The sequence below is a fragment of the Pholcus phalangioides genome, unplaced genomic scaffold (genome assembly GCF_987345545.1).
Source record: "Pholcus phalangioides strain wild (caught in Gottingen) unplaced genomic scaffold, Ppha-v1.0 ptg000021l_1, whole genome shotgun sequence".
Classification (NCBI taxonomy): domain Eukaryota; kingdom Metazoa; phylum Arthropoda; class Arachnida; order Araneae; family Pholcidae; genus Pholcus; species Pholcus phalangioides.
The window spans coordinates 6,036,226-6,059,933 of NW_028301614.1; the positions used below are offsets into that span (position 1 = coordinate 6,036,226).

A 23,708-nucleotide genomic window follows, 5' to 3' on the forward strand; every position below is an offset into this window, starting at 1 on the left:
ATTAGTGCAACTGCAAATATTTTTATAATTTAAGCATTAATAAATTTTTATTGCAAGAATTTCCAATGAAAAATTGTTGAGAAAAATAAATGATACTGTATAATTCATGGTTGATTGGTTGCTGACCACTGTTGTACGCTAATCAAATATATACTGAAAATATTTTACAAGCTGGCTCTATCTTTTTTTGCAGAATACTGCATTTATTAAACTGAAAACATGATTAATTTTGTGCTTCACTTATTTGAGGCTTTGTGTGGATGTTAACAAAAGTAACGTTTCTTTTTTCCATGTGTCCCATGTTGTCTTTTTTTTTTCAGTTTTATTATCTTTTAATTCAAATATTCAAAATTAATATTATTGTAACAATCAAATATATTAACTCTTGATAGTATGTTTAGACCTTTTAAACAAAGAAACTATGAATGAGAGATTTTTTGAATCAATTTTCACAATTTGGGAACAAATTCAATCCATCTAATCACATAATTCATAAATGATGGGAACTTAAGTATAACGCCAGTTATTTATTTTAATTATGATCAAAGCAGTGGTCAAATAAATATTTTTGGTGATAAATATTCACAAAAACAGTTTGCAACCAAAATTGAGCCTTAAATAAGTTATTGAATTTAAGAGTATAATTGCAGTATTTTTGAAATATGTTCTATGTTTCACAAAATGATTGATTTTTGAATTAAAACAAAGTAACTGAAATTTTTTCAGGTAATTGACAAATTTTAATAAGGTGATGTTATACAGCATTTAACTTTTTGTTGCATGTTGTATATCAACATACAAAAAAACATCATGCTATTTTAATATGCAGGTTTTAACACTTTATTTATTTATTTTTTAAATTCCATTCTTTTTCATATACATATAAAAGTAATAAAAAAAAGTAGAATCTTATACAGTAGAGCATCAATTATCTGAATACTGATCACCGAAACATTGGTTTAACCGAAAGCAGTGCAGTCAGCAAATTCAAATTTGCACGCCATGTAGAAGTTCCGCTAGTGCTTTTAGTGAAGCGAAAGAAAATTTTGGGACTTCTTTTCCTAAACTGCAGGCCTACTTTAATGGCCATTTTGAATTTGTCAAACTAGGCTAGTGTCAGTTCTCTGTTATTTGTAAGATGTGATACGAAATATATACAGTTTTGTGTTTAATATCACTGTTTCTTTGTATAATATTGCTCCTATGACACTGGTACTATTTCTTTACGTGAATGATCGGTTACCTGAAAAATCAGTTATCTGAACACCCCACGTCATCAATTGTTTCAGATAATCGATGCTTCACTGTACATGCTAAAATGAGAGACATCCAGCTTTAGAGAGCCAATATATCATGTAGTGAAACCTCCCTAATAACAACTAAAGTTATTAAGTAAACTGAATATTTCAGTCTGTAAATAAAAACTATTGATAAAACATTGCCTATTGATACTAAGACAAACTATAAGAATTTGTTGTCTTAGTATCAATAGATAATTTGATTTATCAATTTGATAATTTAATCTATTGTAATAGATAATATCAAATAATCTATTATAATAAATAATTTTATTATCTATTCAACTATTAATGCTAAAGAGTACTACTAGACTGTTGATATTGAACTGCTATTAGGGAATTGCTTTGCCACTTTGAGAAAATGCTCATTCCTCAATTGCTGAATTTTATCACAGTTTTATTCAGCAAAATAACTCTGATAAGAAAATAGTATACTTGATTATTATTTTTTTTAACTGACAAGTTATTTTTCAGTTCTCAATTTGCCTTGAGTGAACTTGAACGAAACAAATATTTTTATCATTAATAATACAAACACAAATCTTTTGTTCTTTTGCCACCATGAACATTTTGGTTGCCCACATGGTGTCATTTTTTGATTCATTGGCACTCTAAAGTTGGGCCTACCTACTGCTAATATGCTTGTATGAATTAGCTACAATATATCACCCCCCTCCATGGCTCCCACAAGGATGGGGATGACAGGGCCCGGGTCAATTACCATCATTTTTTGTTTTTCATGCTATAAATTCACTGTAGAAGGGCCTGTGAAAAGCATGGCTGGGAGGCCAAACAAAGATCCCAGCGTATGGGGGCCATGCTTCCCCCCCCCTCCCATGCTAGAAGCAGGAATGTGTAAATTTTCACTTTTTTTATCAGCTGGTTGGATACCTTATTTTGCTATCTAAGTTTTGCCTAAAACGTGAATGTGTATCCCTTATTGAAACACTAGTTAAAAACATTTTAGGAAAATAACTTCCATAGAGTAACATAGGTAGAGTAAACATTCAAACGTCATTCGGTGCACATTCATGCTTCTAGCATAAGGGGGAATTTATAACTATATACTCCTACAGATATAAATGAGTTTAATGATTTTCAGGTCAGAAAACAATTTTTTGGCCGATTTTCAAGCCATTTTCTTAATATATATATTTTTTATATTGCTTATAGCCACATGTAAAGCTGATAATTTTTTTAATGTCTTCATTGTGTGTGAATTTTTTTTAATTCTTAAAATGATAAAATATAGATATGCTATATTTCTTGGAATAGGTGTCATTTTGACATGCACTCTAGTGGCAAAAAAGAGCAGAAATAAATTAGTGAATTCAATGCAAATGCAGCACCCCTTCCATAGTATAATATTATATTTATATACAGGGTGGGCAAAAAGTCAGTAAAAACTTTAAAAATGAATGAAAACAGGAAAAATAACCAAAATAAAAAATGGTTTGCAGGGTTAGCATCGCTAGGTCAGGGAATTTTTTTAAGACAAAAAAAAACAGCTGATAGGTGGCGCTGGTACAAGTGACTTCGGTGGAAATATGAAAATGAGACAGTTATAAGAACTTGCTCTCCTAATCCACAATCAGTTCACTGTTGTAAACCATGTATGTGGACCTGCTGTCTCTGCGGTTGCTGGATTTGTGACTTGCCTGCAATGTGTTATTCCCTGTGGTGGTGGTCATGTGGAACTCATATGGCTGTAATAAATGATTTGGAGACATTTTCTGTTTGCTATTTGCGTATCTTTTCTTTGACTTGTTTATGTCAGTACCACCAATCGGCTGTTTTTGAGTTATTTTTCCTGCCTTAAAAAAATTCCTGTGACCTAGCGATGCTAACCCTGCAAACAATTTTTTATTTCGGTTATTTTTCCTGTTTTTTAAATTTTTAGTTTCTATGGACTTTTTGTACTTGTACATACTAATCGACAATATTTATTTAACAAACATTATCTAACATTATGCTTAATTAAATCATATCTTTAAATCACCTACCATAATCTTGTACAAATTGGCTCCATATTTATTATGTATATCGTTAATATGTTATTCATATTTTTTTTTCTTTTGTGTATTTCGGGTCAATATTAAGTCTATATTAACAACTCATGTTGATATTATTCATATGTAATTTTTATAACACCTCCGCCGTTGCATGAGAATATCCTTTATTATTTATATTGCAATTTTCAACATATTTATTTTTTGTTAATTATACTATTTTTATCTGTAACTATCATCTTTTTTTTGTATTTTTTTCCCCATCATATATCTGAAACTAATATCACTCTACTGTATTTTTTAAACTTATTCATTGCAACAACCAGTATGGGACATTTGTCTCCTTGGTTGCCAATAATATATAGCATGTATTCACAGAAATTGTAAAATAAATTTGAAAAAAAACTGAAAAAAAACAACAAAACAAAACAAACACATTTTTGTTTATTCCATTAACTCTTTTACAGCTGTTTTTCCCCCTCAAAATAGACTCGTCCAAGTTTTGACTAATCCTTTTTCTCTTATGTTTTACTTTTTTGTCCTCGCCCTTCTATGAGACTTTTTTTTCCAGGTTTCTGCTTACGAGATCTTTCATTTTCTTCCTCACTTTTCACAAATCCAAAACTTACCCATACTCCCTATCAGAGCCGTCACAAACTTTATAGAGTTAATGAACTTAGTTAAAAAATAATTGTTCATTACACTTTCAAATACTTCAATGGAAATGAACAAATTTATATTTATAAATGTGATAATAATATGTTTGAGGTACTTTGTCAAAATGGCAGACTATTGAACTGTAAGCTTTAACAGCATGTTTTAAAGTGCCAGACACTTATTCCAAGAAATGCACTGTTTTTTTCCCATTTATTCTTTAAAAATAAATGTTTTTGCCAGTTTTGATAAACATTGATGGTAGATTTTTTTTTAGATTCCCAATGGAAATTTATATTTTTATGGTGGTGATGGAGCAGTGTCACTTTTTATCTTACTTTTCATAAACTTTCCTTAAAATACTAGCTTGTTTGCTTGTAATGTTGTTCAGTGAAAGCATAAATATTATAGTATGTACTTTCAGGGATCCTATGCTTATGAGTAATCTACCTTTTGAGATAAACGTGTGAAAAAAAAGAAAAGAATCAGGCAGAGTTTCACCCAAGATAAAAGGAGGTATGCAAATGAAAACCTAGTCTATTGTGTGCGTTTGAGCCAACGAAAGTGAAAATTTATGTTGAATATATTTTCATGAAAATGTAGACATGACATGACCATGTTCCTTTGCCTTTTATCTTGGATTGATCAGACTTTGTTCATACCTAGGAGATTTATCATTGATGTATGTGAAATTGGATAAATGAAAAATGTGATGAAAATTAGAATCTTTCAAATGGTAGAAATCAAATCAAAGAGTATGAAATTTCAGTTCTAGCGAATTCTTATGTATGGATCTTCTGAAAGTTCACTGTGGTGGATAAAATACTTGAAATATAACGGTCACATGTTATTGTCCTATTTGTTCGATGAAATAAATCATGTTTTTGTGACCGGTGAATGTGAAATAATTTTGGGCACAAAATAACAGTTGTATTTTTATTTATACCATGTAATTAAGAGAATTTTTTTGGTCGAAAGGTGTGATCGATACATGTTTTGTTGAATTTGCATTGTGTACCTGTAAGTTGAAGAATATGGTGTGTTGAGAAATGTTGAGTTGATGTTTATCACTATTATAAATTTTTTCCTAAGGGTTTGAATAGCACTTAAACAAGTTTTGCTATGTGTGGGAATGAAGAGCTGTTGTAATGAGCTGATAGACTGTCTGCTTCCAAAGCTTGTGGGGGAAAAAAATACTGAAGCGATTATTGTAAGTCACACAGTGTCTGTGTCATGTGCCTCTCAAGCCAAATTTTGACACGTGTCAAAAGATTGAAAAAAAAAAATGCCTGCATGTGCTAGGTGAACAATGATACATATCAGACTTTTTCAGGGTGTGATTTTTTTAGCCAGAAGTCATTGATTTCTGCAATTATTTTTCATGCATTTTTTCAAATTTTAGTTCAAATGTTTCGATAAGATCTTCCATGCTTTCATGTCATTGTAGCTGAGAATTATTAATATGTTGTGTCAAAGGAAAACAAAGAAAGGCTTTGACACTGTAATGAAAGTATAATATATATATATATATATATACACGTTGTATGTATTAAGGATTCATGTATATATAACCTGTAATATAACATGTTTGAATAACAAAAGAAAATTAACTGTTAGCTCATTTATAAGTGCTGTTTGACTTTAAGAAAAAAATGCAAGTGATCATTTGACACTGTACCTGTATCATAAAACCTGTTTGTTGAAAATATTTTCAGTTGTTTATTTCTTGTTTTCACTAAGTTTTTTCTGGTGCTTGCTTAGCTTTTTAAAACTTTTTTTTTTGTAGGATAAATATTATTTATTCACATATCTTCAGTTGTTGTCTAATATAAAAATCAAATGTGTTTTACTACAGTAATCCATATTTGTCATAAAATTGTCAGTTTAAGGAAATTTACATGATACAGTTGTGAAATTACTATTGAATTGGGATAAATAAGTAGAGGGTATAGTTTTTGATGGTAAAATATTTTTAGTATATATATTTTATTTTGTCCTATTCTAAGCAAGCTAAGATTTTTTTCTTGTCTATATGTGACTGTTTTAGAATTCGTCCCAATGTTTTGGTTTTTTTCCCCTTAAATATACAAATTTTTTACTATTATTATCATATCAATATACAGGATGCATAGTAAATAGAGGGTGACATTTTACTGGCAAACTGTTGATCCTAGAAGTATACTTACAATTAGAAAAGTTTCCACATAATGTGTAGTACTTAGATATGTCATTCATGTTTCATGAGCAGTGTACAGTTATTGAAATAAAAAAATATAACTTTTTATACAGTACCCGTGTGTCCCAAAACCCAATTAGAAAGTTGTTGCTTTATCTCTCCTGAGCCCACTAAAAAAAAGACATGTTTCTAAGTCCAATATTCACTGAGATATTCAAATATCAGAGGAAAGTTGGGAAAAAAACAGCTCTAATTGCAGAAAACCCTTTTAGCCACATTTAATGGTTTCTTCCCAAATTTTCTCCAGTTTTGAATTTGAATACCTCAGTGAATATTGCACTTAAAAAACATGAAATTGTTTTGTTGGCATTAGGAGAGAGGGAAACAACTTTCTTATTGGGTTGTAGGACATACAGCGGCTGTATAAAAAGTTATTTTTTATTTTAATGCCTATACAACCTCTTGAAACATGAATGACATATCTGAGTACTACATATCCAAGTCTTCTTGGAAGTATACTTCTAGGATCAATGGTTTGCTAGTAAAATACTTACCCCCCCCCCTCGTTTGCTATGCACGCACCTTGTATGTATATGTGAAACATATATTTTTGAAGTATTGAGACACTTTCTTTGTGTTTAGTTCCTTTCATCCGTTTTTATTTTGTTTTTGCCTTGTGCCTTTGGAAGAATTCATGCAAAAATCTCTAACAGTAGCAGCTTGCCATTTAAAAGTACTAGAGGGTTGGGAATGAATTATTTGTTTATTTATGCTGAATTCAAAATCTGGCAGCATGCCATACATTATTAAATGAGGGCATGCTGGTTTTTGTTAACTGCAACAAGACAATCTGTTGCAGTTAACAAAAGAAAGGGATAAACTTTTGTGCCATAGGGAGTTTTTTCTCAAGAGAGTGGTTAATGATGGGAATCACTGTTAAGAAATCTGATTACCAGTTGATAATTAAATTATGATCACATAAGACAAACTTTAGGTATATAATTTATGAAGGAAGGAGGCAGAAAGTTTCTCTGAATTATTCTTTTTATACAGCCACCTAGCTGGATCAATAACCTCTTGTGACTGTGTTATATTGCATTGTATTATATCTTATTTATCTTACTGCAGATGTGGTATGGTAAAAAGTACATTAGAGTATCTATTATCCGAATACAGATCAACTGAAACATCAGTTAACTGAAAGCATTCCAGTCTGCAAATTCAAATTTGCACGCCATGTAGAGAGAAGTTCCGCTAGCACTTTTAGTGATGCAAAAGAGAAAATTTTGGACTTCTTTCTCTAAACCGTAGGCCTACTTTAGTGGCCATTTTGAACTTGTCAAACTAGGCTAGTCAGTTCTTTGTGTTATTTGTAAGGCGTGTGATACAAAATATATGCAGCTTTGTGTTTAATATCACAGTTTCTTTGTTTCATATTGCTCCTATGACACTGGTACAATTTTTTTCTGTGAATGATCAGCTATCTGAACACCCTCAGTCCCCAATTGTTTTGGATAATTGATGCTCTACTGTAATAGGAATTCTTTCTCAATGAGGGGATGAAAAAATTTTCCAAGTGAGATTTTCAGAGCCATTTCAGTTTCTGTGGATAAGCTGCTACTGAATTAGTGTGATTGAATTGAAATTTTTTTGAATGAAACATGCAGTACTATATATATATTCATATTTCACTGCAAAAAAAAAAAAAAAAAATGTTGGTTTAGTTTTTTTTATGTGCAGTTACAAACAGTGATCACTATGCATGTTTTGAAAAGTAAATTTAGTATCCAGTTTGAATTGTAAGGTCAGCACTGGGCTTTTTCTTTTTTATAAAAGAAGATTAAGATCTTTACTCAATATATGTAAAAAAAAGCTTGGCTTTGATGTATGTTTTCTTTTGAAAAATGTCAATAATGATAACATATTTTTATTCAAAATAATAGCTATATGGACCAATCGAGCTGATGGGACTGTTCCCTTATATAATTTTGTAAAATAATATTTGAAGAATACTCACACAATAAATGTAAGGCATTTTTCTCCTCTGCAAATTTAAGTTGTGATGCGTGATTCAGGTTCAGTGGGGGCAGGAAGATTTTATTCTCTTCATGATTTATTATTTATGTCATCCCTTGATTCTTTTTTTTTGCTTTATACTATACTTTTAAAAGTTGTTTGCTTTTTGTAAAATATTCACTTTGTCGTAATGCAAAAGAACAGCATTAGGAAATTGACAAAAGGAACTAAGATTACAGCAAGCTAACAAAAATTGATCAGTAAAAAATAAACTTTATGACAGCCTAAATTCCTAATGTTCATTTCTAAGTTGATTTTGTAGTTTCCTAGGGTGATGGTGTAATGATGTTTGAATCATTTCATAATTATATACTTGCATTTAGTGCTCTAGTTTAGAGGTTGTTTAATTACAGGTTCTAAATTTTGTGAGAGTTGTTGCCAGCAGGTTTGCTTTTTTATATGTATATAAGCAGGGCTGGACGGATCCAGCATGGGAAAGGACTCCAAAAGTCCAAGTAAGTCCTCCAAGTAAGATCCAGAAAAAAATATTTTAGACAATTTTTCTTAGAAAGAAAATGTTTGGTGCCCTAAATTTTTTTTTTTAATTTTTCAAGCCCTGTTAATAAGTTTCAGAACCCTATTTTCACAAATTAGTTGACTCGAGACTTTTTTCCTTTATTTCTATTCAAGTTCTCTGAGAATGTATCCAGAGTAAATTAAATTTCTGAACCAGAATTCAGGTATCACAACTGAAATTTAATTTTTTCACCTAAACGTTCAGCTACAATACTTCAGTATTGAAAATAGCCGTTTATCCTATGTAAATTCTGTAGATATTGTGATTCCCAAACATTCAAAGCCAGCATTATCATTTCAACATAACTGAAAGCTACTTTCCATTAAGCACTGTGTTGACCCTGCCATAACTGTTTGCAAAGTTTTCAGTGTTCATATAAGCCATTATTATGTGTATTGAAAATAATGAAATTGAAGTTTTGTCCTTAATATTTTTGTGACATTTTACCAAAAAACAGTAGATAGCATTATGCAATTCTTTTTTGTTTTCTTTTCATGTATGTGCGTCAACCAACCGAGGGCTTCCATTATAAAGAATCATGATGTTGTGATTCATGTAGAATTGATATTACACATTAGTATGATGAAAATATGCACTTTATACTTTCATTTGAGAAAAAAAGAAAAAAAAATGTTTTCTTTCATGAGGTGTTGATGAAGCTGCATGGAATGAGAAAGAATGTGTCGATATATTTCACAATCTTCTAAATTCACAGATGTTTTAATTTTTGTGAATATATTGCTTTTTCTGTAAGTTATCGATATCAATTTTGAATATAATTATTTATGTGACAGGTTTTACTTATTTTGCTGCAAAAATAATAGGCCCATCCATAGTTTTTTTTATTTGACATAAAGCAGCTTTTTAATAATCAGTTGCATTGTTATAATTATTGCCATTTTAGGTATTACTTTAGAAAAAAGCAGCTAACTTTGTGCTCATTGAATTGTTGAACTTCTTGTGTTGGTGATTCAAATTGTTTTTTTTTTAATCTGTAATAATGATTTATATGACGATAATTTTTTTGTTGTTTTTATATGTATGTTTTTCCCCCTTTAATTGATTTACATAGTAAACACTTGTATCTTTATAGAGCACTTCAGAAAATGAATTGATTATGTGCACATAAAATAATTTCAGAATTCTCATTATTTTTGTAGTTAAATAGTTTAACATTTAATCATGAGATACAGATGTGCATTTTGTAATTTTTTTTTTGTAATTTATAAATGAAAACTTTGATTGAAGAGTGTAGTCCTTTTTACAACCATGCGAAATGATGACTTCAGGCTTAATAGCTGGTCCAGAAGAAAAATTTGAGTACTAAAATTTTGCTTAAAACTGCACATAGGTATTTTCAGGGGTAGACATGAACAAAGTAGATTTTTAATTTTGGTCATATTCTGGGCAGCTGAGGAAACTCCCATTCAACTACTACTATCTTAATGAACATGTGTACCATAGTTACATGAACAGAATTTTTTATAGAGGAAAAAAGAATACAAGGCAAAAATATACTCCAGCAAACACAAAACTACTTATCCATCACTGGCTTATGCAAATATAGTGGCATCTCACTTATCTTCATACTGAGCAGCTAAAAAAAAATATAAGGAAAAGAGGGCTGTGGACCATTGCTATTTAGCCCTAAATCATCAATTGTTAATTTTTAATGCTGCATTAATTCAGGAGCACTCTATTATTATTTTTATTATGTTTTAATCACTGAGTTACATTGTAATGGTTATTTCCATGTCTTCAATTATAAGTTTAGTTATTGATTTTTTTTGTCATTGAAAATCAAATAATGCATGTGAAGATAAGTACCTTCTGAATGGAATATAAGATTATGTTTGAGAGTATAGCAAAGCGCAACAATTCATTTGATGGTTGTTACATATTTGAAGTAATTTTATTGTTCCCTTTTCCCTAATGCACAGTTTAATCATAACATGATTATAATGAATGTTTTTATTCAAATTTGTTTTAAAAATTTAACTTCATCCTGTCAATATTAAAACATAATTGAGTGCTGTAACTTCATCGGCCAAATTCATTTATTAATCTGGTTGTTACATTTATTTGGATTTGACTGCTGTACCAATTTTTTTAACTCTGTTTTGGTGCAAAATATGTGGATTGTATTCAGTGTGGGTGTTTGCCATGTTGTATTGTTACTTTGTTATATTTGAGATGATTTCCCATGCAGCTCTGATGCTTGAGGTACTAACACACCTCCAAGCTTTTTTTGTTTTCCGCTTTATTCTATAATCAACATTACTCAAAATAAATTTCATATTTTTGTAAATGTTGTTTATTTTGATTACCATCAAAATTTTTAGTGTCCTGTTTTCATACAAATTTGAAGAAAAAGTATTGAGGATTTCAAAACTTAATTATGGATTTTTCATCCTGATTGTGACACATACATTTAACTTAGAGGTGGCCAACCTGGGGCGTGCCTTATGCCATAGTGTGCCACAAGTGACACGCAGATGCTTTTTAAAAATGAAAGAAATTCTCTTCTATTAAAAAAAAAATACAAGAGAATTTTTTTTTTTTTTAAATTCTACCCAACTTTTAAACAATTCTCTTCTTATGAGGGTATTGTAAGCTGTCAAACCTATATTTAGTATGATAGGCACTCTTAAAATAACAGTTATGTGATGGCTTTCTTTTCAATGCGTTTCTTTTTGGTTTTTCATCTTTGGGCATAGTTTCTTGACATCCCATGCGTACCAGATTTAGGATCATCCACATGGGGTGACATGCATTGTATTTCCATAAATTCTTAGTGGTGGAGGGAGGGGAGTGCTAAGCCCACTTACAAAGTTTATTGGGGAGGAGGAATCAAAGCACATTTAAGTCCTCGAGTTCTGGTGTCTTATGCCCAATATAGTGTAGTTAAGATAAATAAATACACAATATGCATTCGAATATCGAATTTGTTACTCAAAAATAAAAACAATTTAGAACTCAAAGGAGTGACAAACTGAATATTTTTATAAAAAGAGGACAGCTAAACAACATTTTGCAGGAACGGAGAGAATACTTGTGTCCCGTGTAAACGTGTGGTCTGCTTGTTAAAATTCGTAGAATGGCACAGCTTGGAAAACAGTTGGCTACTCCTCACTTATACCTGTCGTATGATAAAATTTCAGACATTGAGGTATGACATATTATACAATAAAACTTGAAGAAATGATCGTCTTTGCAAATTAATCACCTGGCTAAAATGTCTGCTATATCTTAAAAAATATATGTATTAAATATGGTCATCTAGATATATATATATATGACATTTTTATAGTAACCAGATATGCAGAGTCAGAGGGTGGATAATTTAGAAAGGTTTTTTACTATATATAATAAAATATATCTACACAGCAGGGAATGATAAATGGAAACAAATATTTTAGTGCTAGCTAAATTTCTTAGGAGCCAGGCATGGTTTCCCCCCAAGAGAAATGGTCCTAAATGATGATTTTTCAACATTTGGGACGTATTTGACTACCGTATAGACATATGTCGTGCATCCCAAGGTGGATATATTGAGCACTTTTAATTTGGTTCGTAAAAAAACTTTATGATTATCCATGTAATACAAAATTAATCTTAAGTGTCTATGTTGAATATTTTTTTTAATATATGCATTTAAAATCGGGTGGTTCTTTTAGAAACACCCTGTATTTTTTCCCTTTTTTAAGGGGCGCTAGGTATTTCGATTCCCCCCTGAACTTCAAGTTACCCATCTGCCCGTTTCTGCTTCAAAAAATGCTTAATTAAAGCTGTGAAATTTCTTCGATGTACTTTACGGGCCCATAATTAATTTTAAAACATCCTAAACTATGTGAATTTATGCAGTTGAATATTAAAAGACAATAAGGAGACATTAATTTTCATGCTTGAGAGGATATAAATAAAAAGTCGAAATCTATGTTATTGCATGGATATCTAACTCCCAAAGTTGGTCCGGCTAAGTACCTCATATTTAATTTTCTGGGCTTCATATATCTCTAAGCGAACTCAATATTTAAAAAAATCGAGAATTCAATACAATTTTTAAAATTATTGATGTAGTGGAAAACCCCACTAAATTTCCGTATTTCCACAGTTAAGATTGGCAATTTTAACACAGATCTCTATGGGGGATCATCCTTTGCCTGACCCTCAAAGTGATGATGATTATGACGTCTATTCAAAAAGCCTCATTACTGGGAGGATTGAAAAAGTGGCAAACCATTATAAAGGCATATACATGTCTAAAACGCATTGCTAGGGAACCACGGTAACTAAAATAAACATTCCGAAAGTGATTTCCCAAAAACCATTGTTGCCCGACAGTTTTTCGTCCATTTCGGGCATTTGCCTTGCTCTGAGGAACTTTTAAAGTAGCCTATCGTTCAAGTCGGGTCCCATTTGGTATATATATGCGAAATTTGGCGACGATCGATCTAACATTGTATATTTGTATAGAGAAAACACACAGAAAACCAATTTTATATACACTCATGTCCATAAATTGAGGATAATGCCAGCTCCGTCAAATAAAGGTTCAGAAACAAAACAAACGTTACTTATTCATAAAGCCCATTTATTAAACAAAAGATAAAGAACAAAAACGATGGTGTATGTATGATACCATTCATAAAAACTACGATTTTTGCTCCCTGGAGCAATTGTAAAAAATATCTCCTTTACAAAAACTTACTATTACATGGTTGGTATGATGGTTAATACATTGTATGTCTCCCATGCGATGAAATACAGTCCGTACAACGCCTAGGCATGCTGAGTATCAAATTATCGATGATCTTGGGGAAGATCACTCCACTCAGCAAGCAATGCTCTCCGAAGTTCCAGCACAAATGTAGGAGGTGGTTGACGGGCTGCAACTCGTCGGCCAAGCATGTCCCACACATGCTCTATCGGATTCAAGTCAGGTGAGAATGCTGGCCATTCCATACGGGTTATACCCTCAGATTCAAGGCATTCGTTTACGATGTTTGCTCGGTGAGGACGGGCGTTGACATCCATAAACACAAATTCTGCGCCCATGGCACCCCTAAACAAACGTACATGTTGTTCCAGAATGATGTCCCGATAAATTTGGGCTTTCATGGTTCCGGTTTGAACATGCAGATCTGTTCTGGAACCCAGTATAATTCCACTCCAAACGAGCAATGCTGCACCACCGTAACGGTGTCGTTCAATGATGTTGTCTTGGTGGTAACGGGTACCTGGCATTCTCCATATGAAAGTCCAACGTGAATCAGACTGCAAGCTAAACCTGGACTCGTCAGAAAACATCACACAAGCCCACTGTGACGATGCCCACATTGCATGTTCTCTACTCCACTCTAATCGCTGCCGACAGTGAGTTGCCGTGAGCGGAACACATCTGACAGGCCTGCGAGCATATAGACCAATATCTCCCAAAAGTCTGTACACGGTTTGCCTTGAAACTGTGGTACCCGTGGTTGCAGATAGCTGACGAGACAGGTCGGATGCTGTGCTCCGTCTGCTTCTTTTGGCAGTTACTGCCAAATACAGGTCTTCATTCGGCGTTGTAACTCGGGGGCGACCTGTACTGTAACGTCTACTGACATTTCCGTTATCTTGGAATCGTTGCCAAAGCCTAGAGATGACACTTTGGGCAATACCAAGTTCCTCGGATACTTCCATCTGAGTACGCCCACATTCCAGGCGGCCGATAATTCTACCACGTAAAAAATCATCCACATGCGTCCTCTGTGTCATAACTATTCGCTTATGGCACTGAGCGCCTTACAGAACTCTTGTGAACAATTTTACTTCTTTGCCACCATTCCTTCTATACCCCCCTCTTACACTCTAGTTATTGTGACGTACTATCGGCATCATCTGGTGGCTTCTTGAAATTTGCATATCATTCTTGCAGATTTGTGTGATAATTCCACAGGTGAAATTTTTACTTTAGATTTCTATTTCCGTGTGATTCTGAAATATCCTTAATTTATGGACATGAGTGTATATAGATAGGTTAAAACACTTAAATCTTAGACAAAAAACACATTTTTAGAGGACATTATCTGAATGAAGGTTATTAGCATCTATTTTATTTACATTTAAAAGAGTGAATTCTACTACGCATATCATGTTTTGCATTAGAATATTTAGAGTATAAATAACCCCCCCCCCCCACCATTAACACAGGCTAATATGGCCCTGAGGTCTTTCTTTGTCTCAAACCCGTGAAAAAATACTATAATTACTGAAGAAATCCATTTTTAAACTAGCTTCTGTAGTACCTTGCAGAAACTAGTTTCGAAATTGGTTTTTTCAGTAATTAGAGTATGTTTTATTATTTTATCGTTTTGGGGCAAAAAAGGATCCCCAGAGCCAAAGTAGCCCGTGTTTATGGTACAAGTACACAAATAAATTCCTAAAAAATTATCAATAATATCGTGTCAGTTACCAAACTTACTAAGTATCTATTAAACACATATTCTTTATTGAAAAACAAGCCACAGCTACACGAATGTCAAAATGTCAACCTCTGTGAAGCTGTATTAATATAATAACCAAAGATCAACGAGGTTATCACAGTCATACAATATTATACGCGCGCGTCGTTAGAAAAAAGGAAGCATCAGATAATAATTCCTATTTCGTTTATCTGCCATAATTCAGGTGGTATCGGGATAAGTATTTATAAACGGTTTTCTTTATTCTCCTTATATAGAAGAGAAAGTACTATTTTTTACGAAGGATATGTTTCATTTTTTGAATATACCATTTCTTTTTTTTTTTTTGCCCAGCCACTTGTAAAAGTAAAAGCTGTTGGGCTATTTGTTGTGATTTCGCGATGGTAATCTTTTTTACAACCTCTTAACTCTTTTTCTTCTGTGAGTTTTTCCCTATTACTTTCTATACCATGTGTTTCAGTTTGGGTGGTCTTACCATCCCGCTCACATGAAACTAGACTTACGGGCATTCACGGGTTTTTATGCCGGTCCTTTTCCAAGTTGTTCACGTAACCGAAAGAAGAAAAGGACCACAATATATTTCCTGTGTCCGTTCGTACTTAGAGACAAAGTTTTTCGTCCTCTGGACATAAATTTACTTTCTCCTCAGGCAAACTTTGAATGGGTTTTTATAGCTCTTTATTTTATCTTCAGCTGTTTATTTCTCCATGAATGACTCATTTTTTTTGCTTATTTACTCCTTTTACAATATTTCACTTCCCTCCCCCCCCCCCCTTTATTCCACCATCATTTGCCTTGTTTTTTTCCTCCCCTTTCAGGTTGCATCAGTTCCCCGACACTTTTTACCAGTCCTATGGAATGGTAGTCCTCACAATCGCATACACTTAAAAGTAGTTTATTTTCACTTATTTTGACGTGATTTTCTTATTTATTAGGATATATTTCGTTCGATTTATTGAACACTTTATTGAGAATTATTGCTCAGTTTTTATTATTTACAACGTCGTAAATTAACAGAATTATTATGTAATACTGATGCGAATGACGGTTTTTTACTTAAAAAAAAAATAGCTCAGTTACGTATTCCGGGCATTCACTCGAGACTTATTGACCTGCCATAGCATTTTTCCACTTACAACTATTTATATATGAGGATTTCCTCTCAACGGATTTTTTTACGGAAACGTGTTGAGAGAATGTTTAATGACTTTCAATTAAAAAAAAATATGATAAGGTAATATAAATAAAAAATGAAATGTATCAATTTTTTAAATAATCAAAATATTGTTTTGTATTCCTTTACTCTGAGGAAATTAAAAAAAAAGCAAAAAAAACTATTACTTTGATGGTTAGAATTATTAGAATATTACAATGAGTATGGAGGCGCAAACACTTTTTGAAGGCCCCTGACTTATGTATATTTCTGGAGAGTAAAGTCCAGTAGTATATACATGATAATATCTGTAGCAGTGGGGATCTCCCAGATATGATCATGTCTCCTCGTTTTATTAATGATAATAAACAAACTTTATAAGCCCTCTATTGCATGATCATGTATATACTACTAAGTCCTCTTCCAAAAAAGATATACATAATTGAAGAATCTACAGAAATTCTGAAACATGCTGTTAAGAAAGAAATGATTTCAGAATTTTCGAAAAAAATAATAATTTCACAACTATTATGAATTGACTTTAATTTATACTTGATGAAAAAAATATTTCATGCATCTTATGAATTGATGGAAATTGATGAAAAAAAACCATATTTCATAAATATTATGAATGGGTGGAAGTCCATATTTAATGAAAAAATTAATTCATAATTGATGTATCAATGATTAAATGATTAATGAAATAAATAATTGCAAGAATTAAAGAAAGAAACAATTTCAGAATAAATGGAAAAATAATTTCAGAATTCTCAAAATAAAGTATTTGAGAATCATTTGAAAAAAACCCCTCAGAATAAATAAAAGAATTAATTAATCAAAAACTTTCAGAATAGGCGAATGAAATGATTTCGGAATTGATCAAAAATAAATACATAATAATAAATCAAAATAAATAAAAATGATCAAAATATATATATATATACACACACACTAGTAATGAAACATATAATTTGGGAAATAATAAAAGTTATAATGAAGAGTCTGAATGAAAAGTTGTAATGAATAAAAGCCCTGTTCACCCTTTAAGACGCCACTGTGTATTTAATAAAGGTCTTTTTCAATCAAAATTGCATCTTAGAATTCTAAATATGACCTGGTGACCCACGATTTTTGCGAGAAGTTTCAATTTGGCCCATAATGTCTGATAGGTTGAAGACCTCTGAGGTTTTTCTTCAGGCCTTAACGTATTTTCTCTGCATGGACTGCACAGAATTGCTATTCTTGGTATTAGCTGGTGCTGATGGCACGTTATACAAAGTGTATAAAACATGTAAGCCCACTTATTCGAGGATTCCTCCGATTGTCGGCGCAAGCGGAACAGTATATAGTGACAGTGATAAAGCGGAAATATTTGCTGACACATATGAGAGACAGTTCTCTCCATGTGACAACACTCCTCAGCTTATTGCCAGTGTTGACAGAGTAGTTCAAGTATTCATTAGGGATATTCCCTCAGAACAACCCTCTGCTTTATTTCCTACGAACACTAAAGAAGTAACAAACATTATCAAAAACCTCAAGAAGAAAAAAGCACCTGGTCAGGACACCATCACCAACAACACTATCAAGAATCTCCCCGAAAATATGGTTCGCCAGCTGGTTGACATATTCAATGAATTACTCCGCACAAACCACTTTCCGGCAGAATGGAAACTCGCTAAAGTTAAGGTCATCCCCAAAGCTGGACATGACCTACACTATCCACAGAATTGGCGCCCAATCTCACTTCTCAGTTCATTAGGGAAACTTTTTGAGAGAGTAGTAGCCATCAGACTACAGAAATTTGTAGAGGACAATAACATTATAGGTCCAGAGCAGCACGGCTTCCGCAGCAAGCACTCGACCACCACTCAATTATTGCGGTTCGTAGAACGAATTCAAGAAGCCAAAATTTATAAAGACACTGCAGCAGTAGCCTTTTTCGATTTAAAGAAATCTTTTGATAAAGTTTGGCACAATGGGCTGCTGTTTAAGATGATTCGCATGGGAATGCCGTATAACATCATCAAATTTGTGAGCAATTATCTCGACTCGCGCTCCTTCCGAGTACAGATAAATGACTCAATATCTAATTCTAGACAACTTCGTTCATCAATAGCTCAGGGAACACCTCCTGTGTTAGGTCCCATCCTACACAATTTTCATATGAATGACTTCTCAGTTGCCCCTAAGGGTTTCACCGCTCTTTATGCCGACGATAGTGCCCTTTGTTGCACAGATAAGGACCCTGGCAAGGCCCTTTGAAACTTGCAAGAAATGGTAAGATTGGTCGAGCGCTGGTGTGTGCGAACCCGTGTTGAACTGAATGCAGATAAAACCAAATTCATGTGGTTCACTAACAAGTCCTCATTACCACAACCAGCACACATAGAGGTACAAGGAGTTATAATCAACCCAGTCATTTACAATAAATATTTGGGGGTGATAATGGACAAGAGATTCAGTTTCTCCCGGCAGTGTGTTGATGCCATCCGTAGGGCGACCGTGGCCTCGGTCATGCTCAACAGACTGAGCCACAGGCACTCAAGTCTTTCAATTCGAAATAAAATTATTTTGTATAAGATGGCAGTTAGACCGATTCTTCTGTATGCTGCGCCTGTCTGGTTGTTCTCGAAGAAAATGAATATCATCGCTCTGGAAAGAGATTTCAGAACAAGACTCTGAGGAGATACACCGGACTACCTTGGTACGTTAGAAACGTTAATATCAGACGTGATTCCGGAGTAGCTGATGTAACGTCATATGCAAAGAAACTGGCAAAGAACTTATTTGATAAATTGAACGATTCTGAATTTCCACACCTTGCGGAGATTTCATCATACGACAGTAGACACAAAGCACGATTAAAAAGACCAAAAAATTTTCTACACATGCCTCGACCTGTGTTGCCAGGTCTATGAACATTTGAAAACTACGAAATTATTGAAAAAAAAAAAAAAACCCTTGGGTCTCAGGTGAACCTACGTCTTCACCCACCTTATTAGAATCTAACTATCATTGCAAAGCGCACTACTGCACAGGAATTGGCAGAGTCATGATGAAGGGGGTTTGATGGATTATAACTATCCATTGGAACTCCGTTCCACCAATTACGGTTTTCGGTTGGTATTAGCTGGTGTTCATATTAATGTAGCTCTGTATACAGGGTGATTCCCCTTGCCGTATTATACTGGCAAACCCTCATTCTTAGAGGCATACTTCGAATTAGAAAAAGTATCCAAATAACGTGTAGAACTAAGATACGTTATTCATGTTGCAAGGGATTGTATGGTTAATACAAAAATTAACTTTTTATCACGGACACCTTGTTCTAAAAAAAAATTAGATAGTTATTGCCGTGTCTCTCCTGAGACAAAAAAAAGGGGGGGGGAATCGACGTTTCTAAGTGCAATATTCGCTGAGATATTTGAATTCTAAAACAAAAGCGGCGAAAAGTTGAGATTGTGTCAGTGGTCATCAAGTGTCGAAATAGTAGATGCAGGTTGATTTCGGCCTATGTCCCTCCTAATAAGTCTTGCTCTACTGACTATTGGTCCGTCTTTTGGAGTGAGCTTTCCCAGCTTTGTTCAGTGCACTTTCCGGTGGTTCTGCTTGGGGATTTTAACCTGCGTGGCATTGATTGGCCGACCGGTAGGTGTTAATCTGGTGGGGTGTCGCTGTTCCTGAAATATTCTACCGAACTGGGTCTTGTCAAGCTGGTCTACGTTCCTACAAGAGGAGTCAACTTCTTGGATCTCCTCGTTGGCTCAGGACTTGTTTTCATTCCCCCCCCCCCACCGTTCTGCTACAGTGACAACCCGCCCCATTTTCATTCCTCGTTACTTATTACCTCAGACGTACAACCCAATTCATCGTTTAATTACTTTACGTCAACTACTCTGTTACCTTCTGTCGTCACCGAGGTCTACAATCAGGCACTGGCTGGACTCATCCTAGATGTAGAAGTCCTCCTTACTCTCTATCGTCTCTCTCGAGATCATATCCCACCTTGTAGGATCTCCCGTAGATCAGATAGAGTTCTACGTACGTGCAACAAAAGAAAAATATATGCCTTGGTGCCATTTTAAGAACATTCCCTCCAAATTTTCCAAAGATCATTACAAAAATATGTCATGTATCTACTCCGACTATGTGCGGTATAGAGAGCGTTTGCACCTTCAAAAACTTTGCATGAATCACGATCGCAATTATTTCTATAAAGATGTCCGATATAGACTTCGCGCATCTAGAAGTGTCCCTGTGCTGTCTCTAAACGATATTCACCAATAACTGAAGACCTCGATAAGGCTAATACCTTTATTGACATCTTTTCTCTCTCCTACAGTTCTGTTCGACAGGGGTATGACCACTCCTCGAGTGACCTAGCGGGAGACCATCCGATTTTTAATGACAGGTTCAATATCCAGACAATACAGTCCATTATTTTCTTTTTTTTCCACTAGTGCATCCCCGGGTCCTGATGGAATTCCAGTCATTTACTTCAAACTCCTCTCCGACGTTATATCACCGCTCCTCAGTTTTCTATTTTCCTACTTTTACATCCAAGAGATTATCCCTCATTCCTGGCACTCCGCAATTATCATTCCGGTCTACAAAAAGAAGGGTTCTGAGTCAGATCCATGCAATTATCGCCCGATTTCCTTGACTGACATCACCTACAAAATTTTCGAAAGATGCATTGCCAATCGCCTCCTTCCATATGCAATTGAGATGGGTCTTATACCTTCTACCCAATATGATTTCATACCGGGCCGCTCTTTACCTGTTCAGCAACTAGTCGCCCATGACAGTTGGTCTAGATCTATCGACGTAGGCCACAATGTTGATGTCATCTATGTGGATTTTAATAAGGCCATCGATAAAATCGACAGCTCAATTCTCTTAAGAAAGCTAACCGGTATGGGTGTTTCTGACAAAATAGTCAGGACGATTCATGTCCTACTGTTAGACAGAGTCCATCATTCCTGGGGCTGTGTCAGCGAGTCGCCCCGTACCAAGCGGTGTTATTCAAGGATTGTGCTGGATCCTATTCTATTCACTTTGTTCACAAATGACATAGCTCAAGTCGTCTTTCCCATTCTACAATTCGCAGACAATATAAAGCTATTCTCAACGACGGACAACACAATGGGCCTAGAGACTGTCTGCTTTCGTCTATTCCGTTGGAGTAGCCAGAACAATCTTCCTATTTCTAGAGTGGCTTTATGCGTCTAGGCAGACCCACCGACCCTATCTGCTATCAGATGGGTCCTGAAGTCTTGCAACACTTGACCATATCTGGGTATTTCGATATCCGGTTCTCTCGATTGCACTGATCATTATCGTAATATGGGCTGCAGGGCCAATAGAGTCGCATATATGATACGTGCAGCGTACAGTAGGTGCGATGTGCTTGTACATACCCTGACTTTCGCTTTTTGCACATATGTCCGACTGATTCTTGAATACTGCTCGCAGGTGTGGTGGCCACACAAAATTAAAGGCACATTACTCATTGAGAGTCCCCAAAGGGCTTTTACTAAATGACTTCCAGGTATTGGTGGAAGTTCATACCAAGAGAGACTACAGTGGAGGCCAGTGTACCAGTTTATAGCGCATTATTGTGTACCAGTTTAGAGCGCATTATTGTGTACCAGTTTATAGCGCATTATTGTGTACCAGTTTATAGCGCATTATTGTGTACCAGTTTATAGCGCATTATTGTGTACCAGTTTATAGCGCATTATTGTGTACCAGTTTATAGCGCATTATTGTGTACCAGTTTATAGCGCATTATTGTGTACCAGTTTATAGCGCATTATTGTGTACCAGTTTATAGCGCATTATTATTAGGTCAGCTCGAGCCTCCTCCACTCCTATATATATATTTGCCTTCCGACAACTTTTTTTTCGAAATCTTGTACAGACGACTTAACCTTTGCAGACGCAGTCTTCAATTGAAAATTCCAATGATCAGAGGCGACCGCTATTTTTATGGCTTTAGATGCCGTTCAGCTAGAGTAGACTGTGGAATAGCCTTCCACGTTTCTGCTCCTTATGTTGGATTTGTTTCTTTCTTGGACGATTTTAACTTTACACCTTATATGAAGTGTTTTTCAATTTGATTTATGTTTTTTTACGTTTTTAGTTTCGAATCTTACCAGAGTAAGTGAGTGCAATCTTGCCTACTGGATTGTGTGATAAATAAATAACTGATAAATATGAAAGAACAGCATAAACGAGGGAAAGAAGCATTGCCTGTTAGTTTATGCTGTTCTTTCCCAACTTCTCTACGATTTCTGAATTCGAATATCTCAGCGAATATTGCACTTAGAAACATGGAATTTAGTTTGTTGGCCTCAGGAGCGACGGGCAACAACTTTGTAATTGTGTTTTTAGGGCAGGATGTTCGTATAAAAACTAAATTTTTTTAATACATATGCAGCCCCTTGAAACATGAATGATATATCTGAGTACTTCACGTTATTTGGAAACTTTTTCCAATTGGAAATATGCCTCTAGGGTTAACGGTTCACCAGTAAAATGTAGCAAGGGAAATTATGGAATCACACTGTATAATAGATTAAAGGAAAACATAGAAGTTATGTCGGAAATTAATAATAAGTTTTTATTGTTTATGCCAGTGGTTATCAAACTTTTGTCACCTGCGGCACGCTTACCCAATTCATGTTTCATCTGCCGCTCCTCCGAATAGTTTGGTAGATATTTTCCCATACAAAAGAACCACTTCAAAGAACACATAAATAACCACACAAATCAGTATCTCCAGCTCACCGCGACGCTCATCTTGAGACACTGGTTTAGGTACAGTGAACTGGGGTGACTTTGTGCAACTTTTTTGAGGTTTTCCTTAATATTTTTCCTTATACTTTGCCTAGGCTGCTGAAGATTTTCTAAAGGTAGCCTCACATCTGAGCTTTCGATTTCTGGTTAAAAAAAAAAATTGTAAAGAGACAAGGAAGGGGACAGGGAACTTTTTTCGCGTGGCACATAGTCATCCCTTGGGGAGGGGGGGGGGACTATGTGCCAACACTTTTTCTCACCTATAACTCCCCGGAAACAAGTCGTGGCACATTGTCGCACCCAGTTTTATTGAATTCCGAGTGTTAACTTTTTTTTTTACTAGGAACCCGTTGAAAAAATTATTTCTGCCCAAAATAAGGCCATTTTGGAATTTTTAAATAAAATGAGGTCTCTGAAATCTAAAAGAAAAACAACAGTTTATAGACATTTTCAAGTAAAGAAAACATTTATTTTTACTTTTTTTTTGAAACATTTTAATTTGCTGGAACATAAACAAGAATAAAGAAGACTCAAAACTTGAAAATATAAGGCTC

The 23,708-nt window shown here is 34.3% G+C and overlaps 1 protein-coding gene across 1 annotated transcript; it reads left to right on the forward strand.

The window, feature by feature from the left end:
• The first annotated feature begins 21,081 nt into the window (after nucleotides 1-21,081).
• LOC149070539 (uncharacterized) lies at nucleotides 21,082-21,585 on the forward strand. The gene has a single exon (XM_089248880.1). It carries the CDS (start codon nucleotides 21,082-21,084, stop codon nucleotides 21,583-21,585), a length of 504 nt encoding a protein of 167 aa, XP_089105006.1.
• Nucleotides 21,586-23,708: the final 2,123 nt, after the last annotated feature.

Coding starts and splice junctions, on each gene's coding strand:
- LOC149070539 (XM_089248880.1), top strand. CDS start 21,082: ATGGGTCTTATACCTTCTACCCAATATGATTTCATACCGGGCCGCTCT.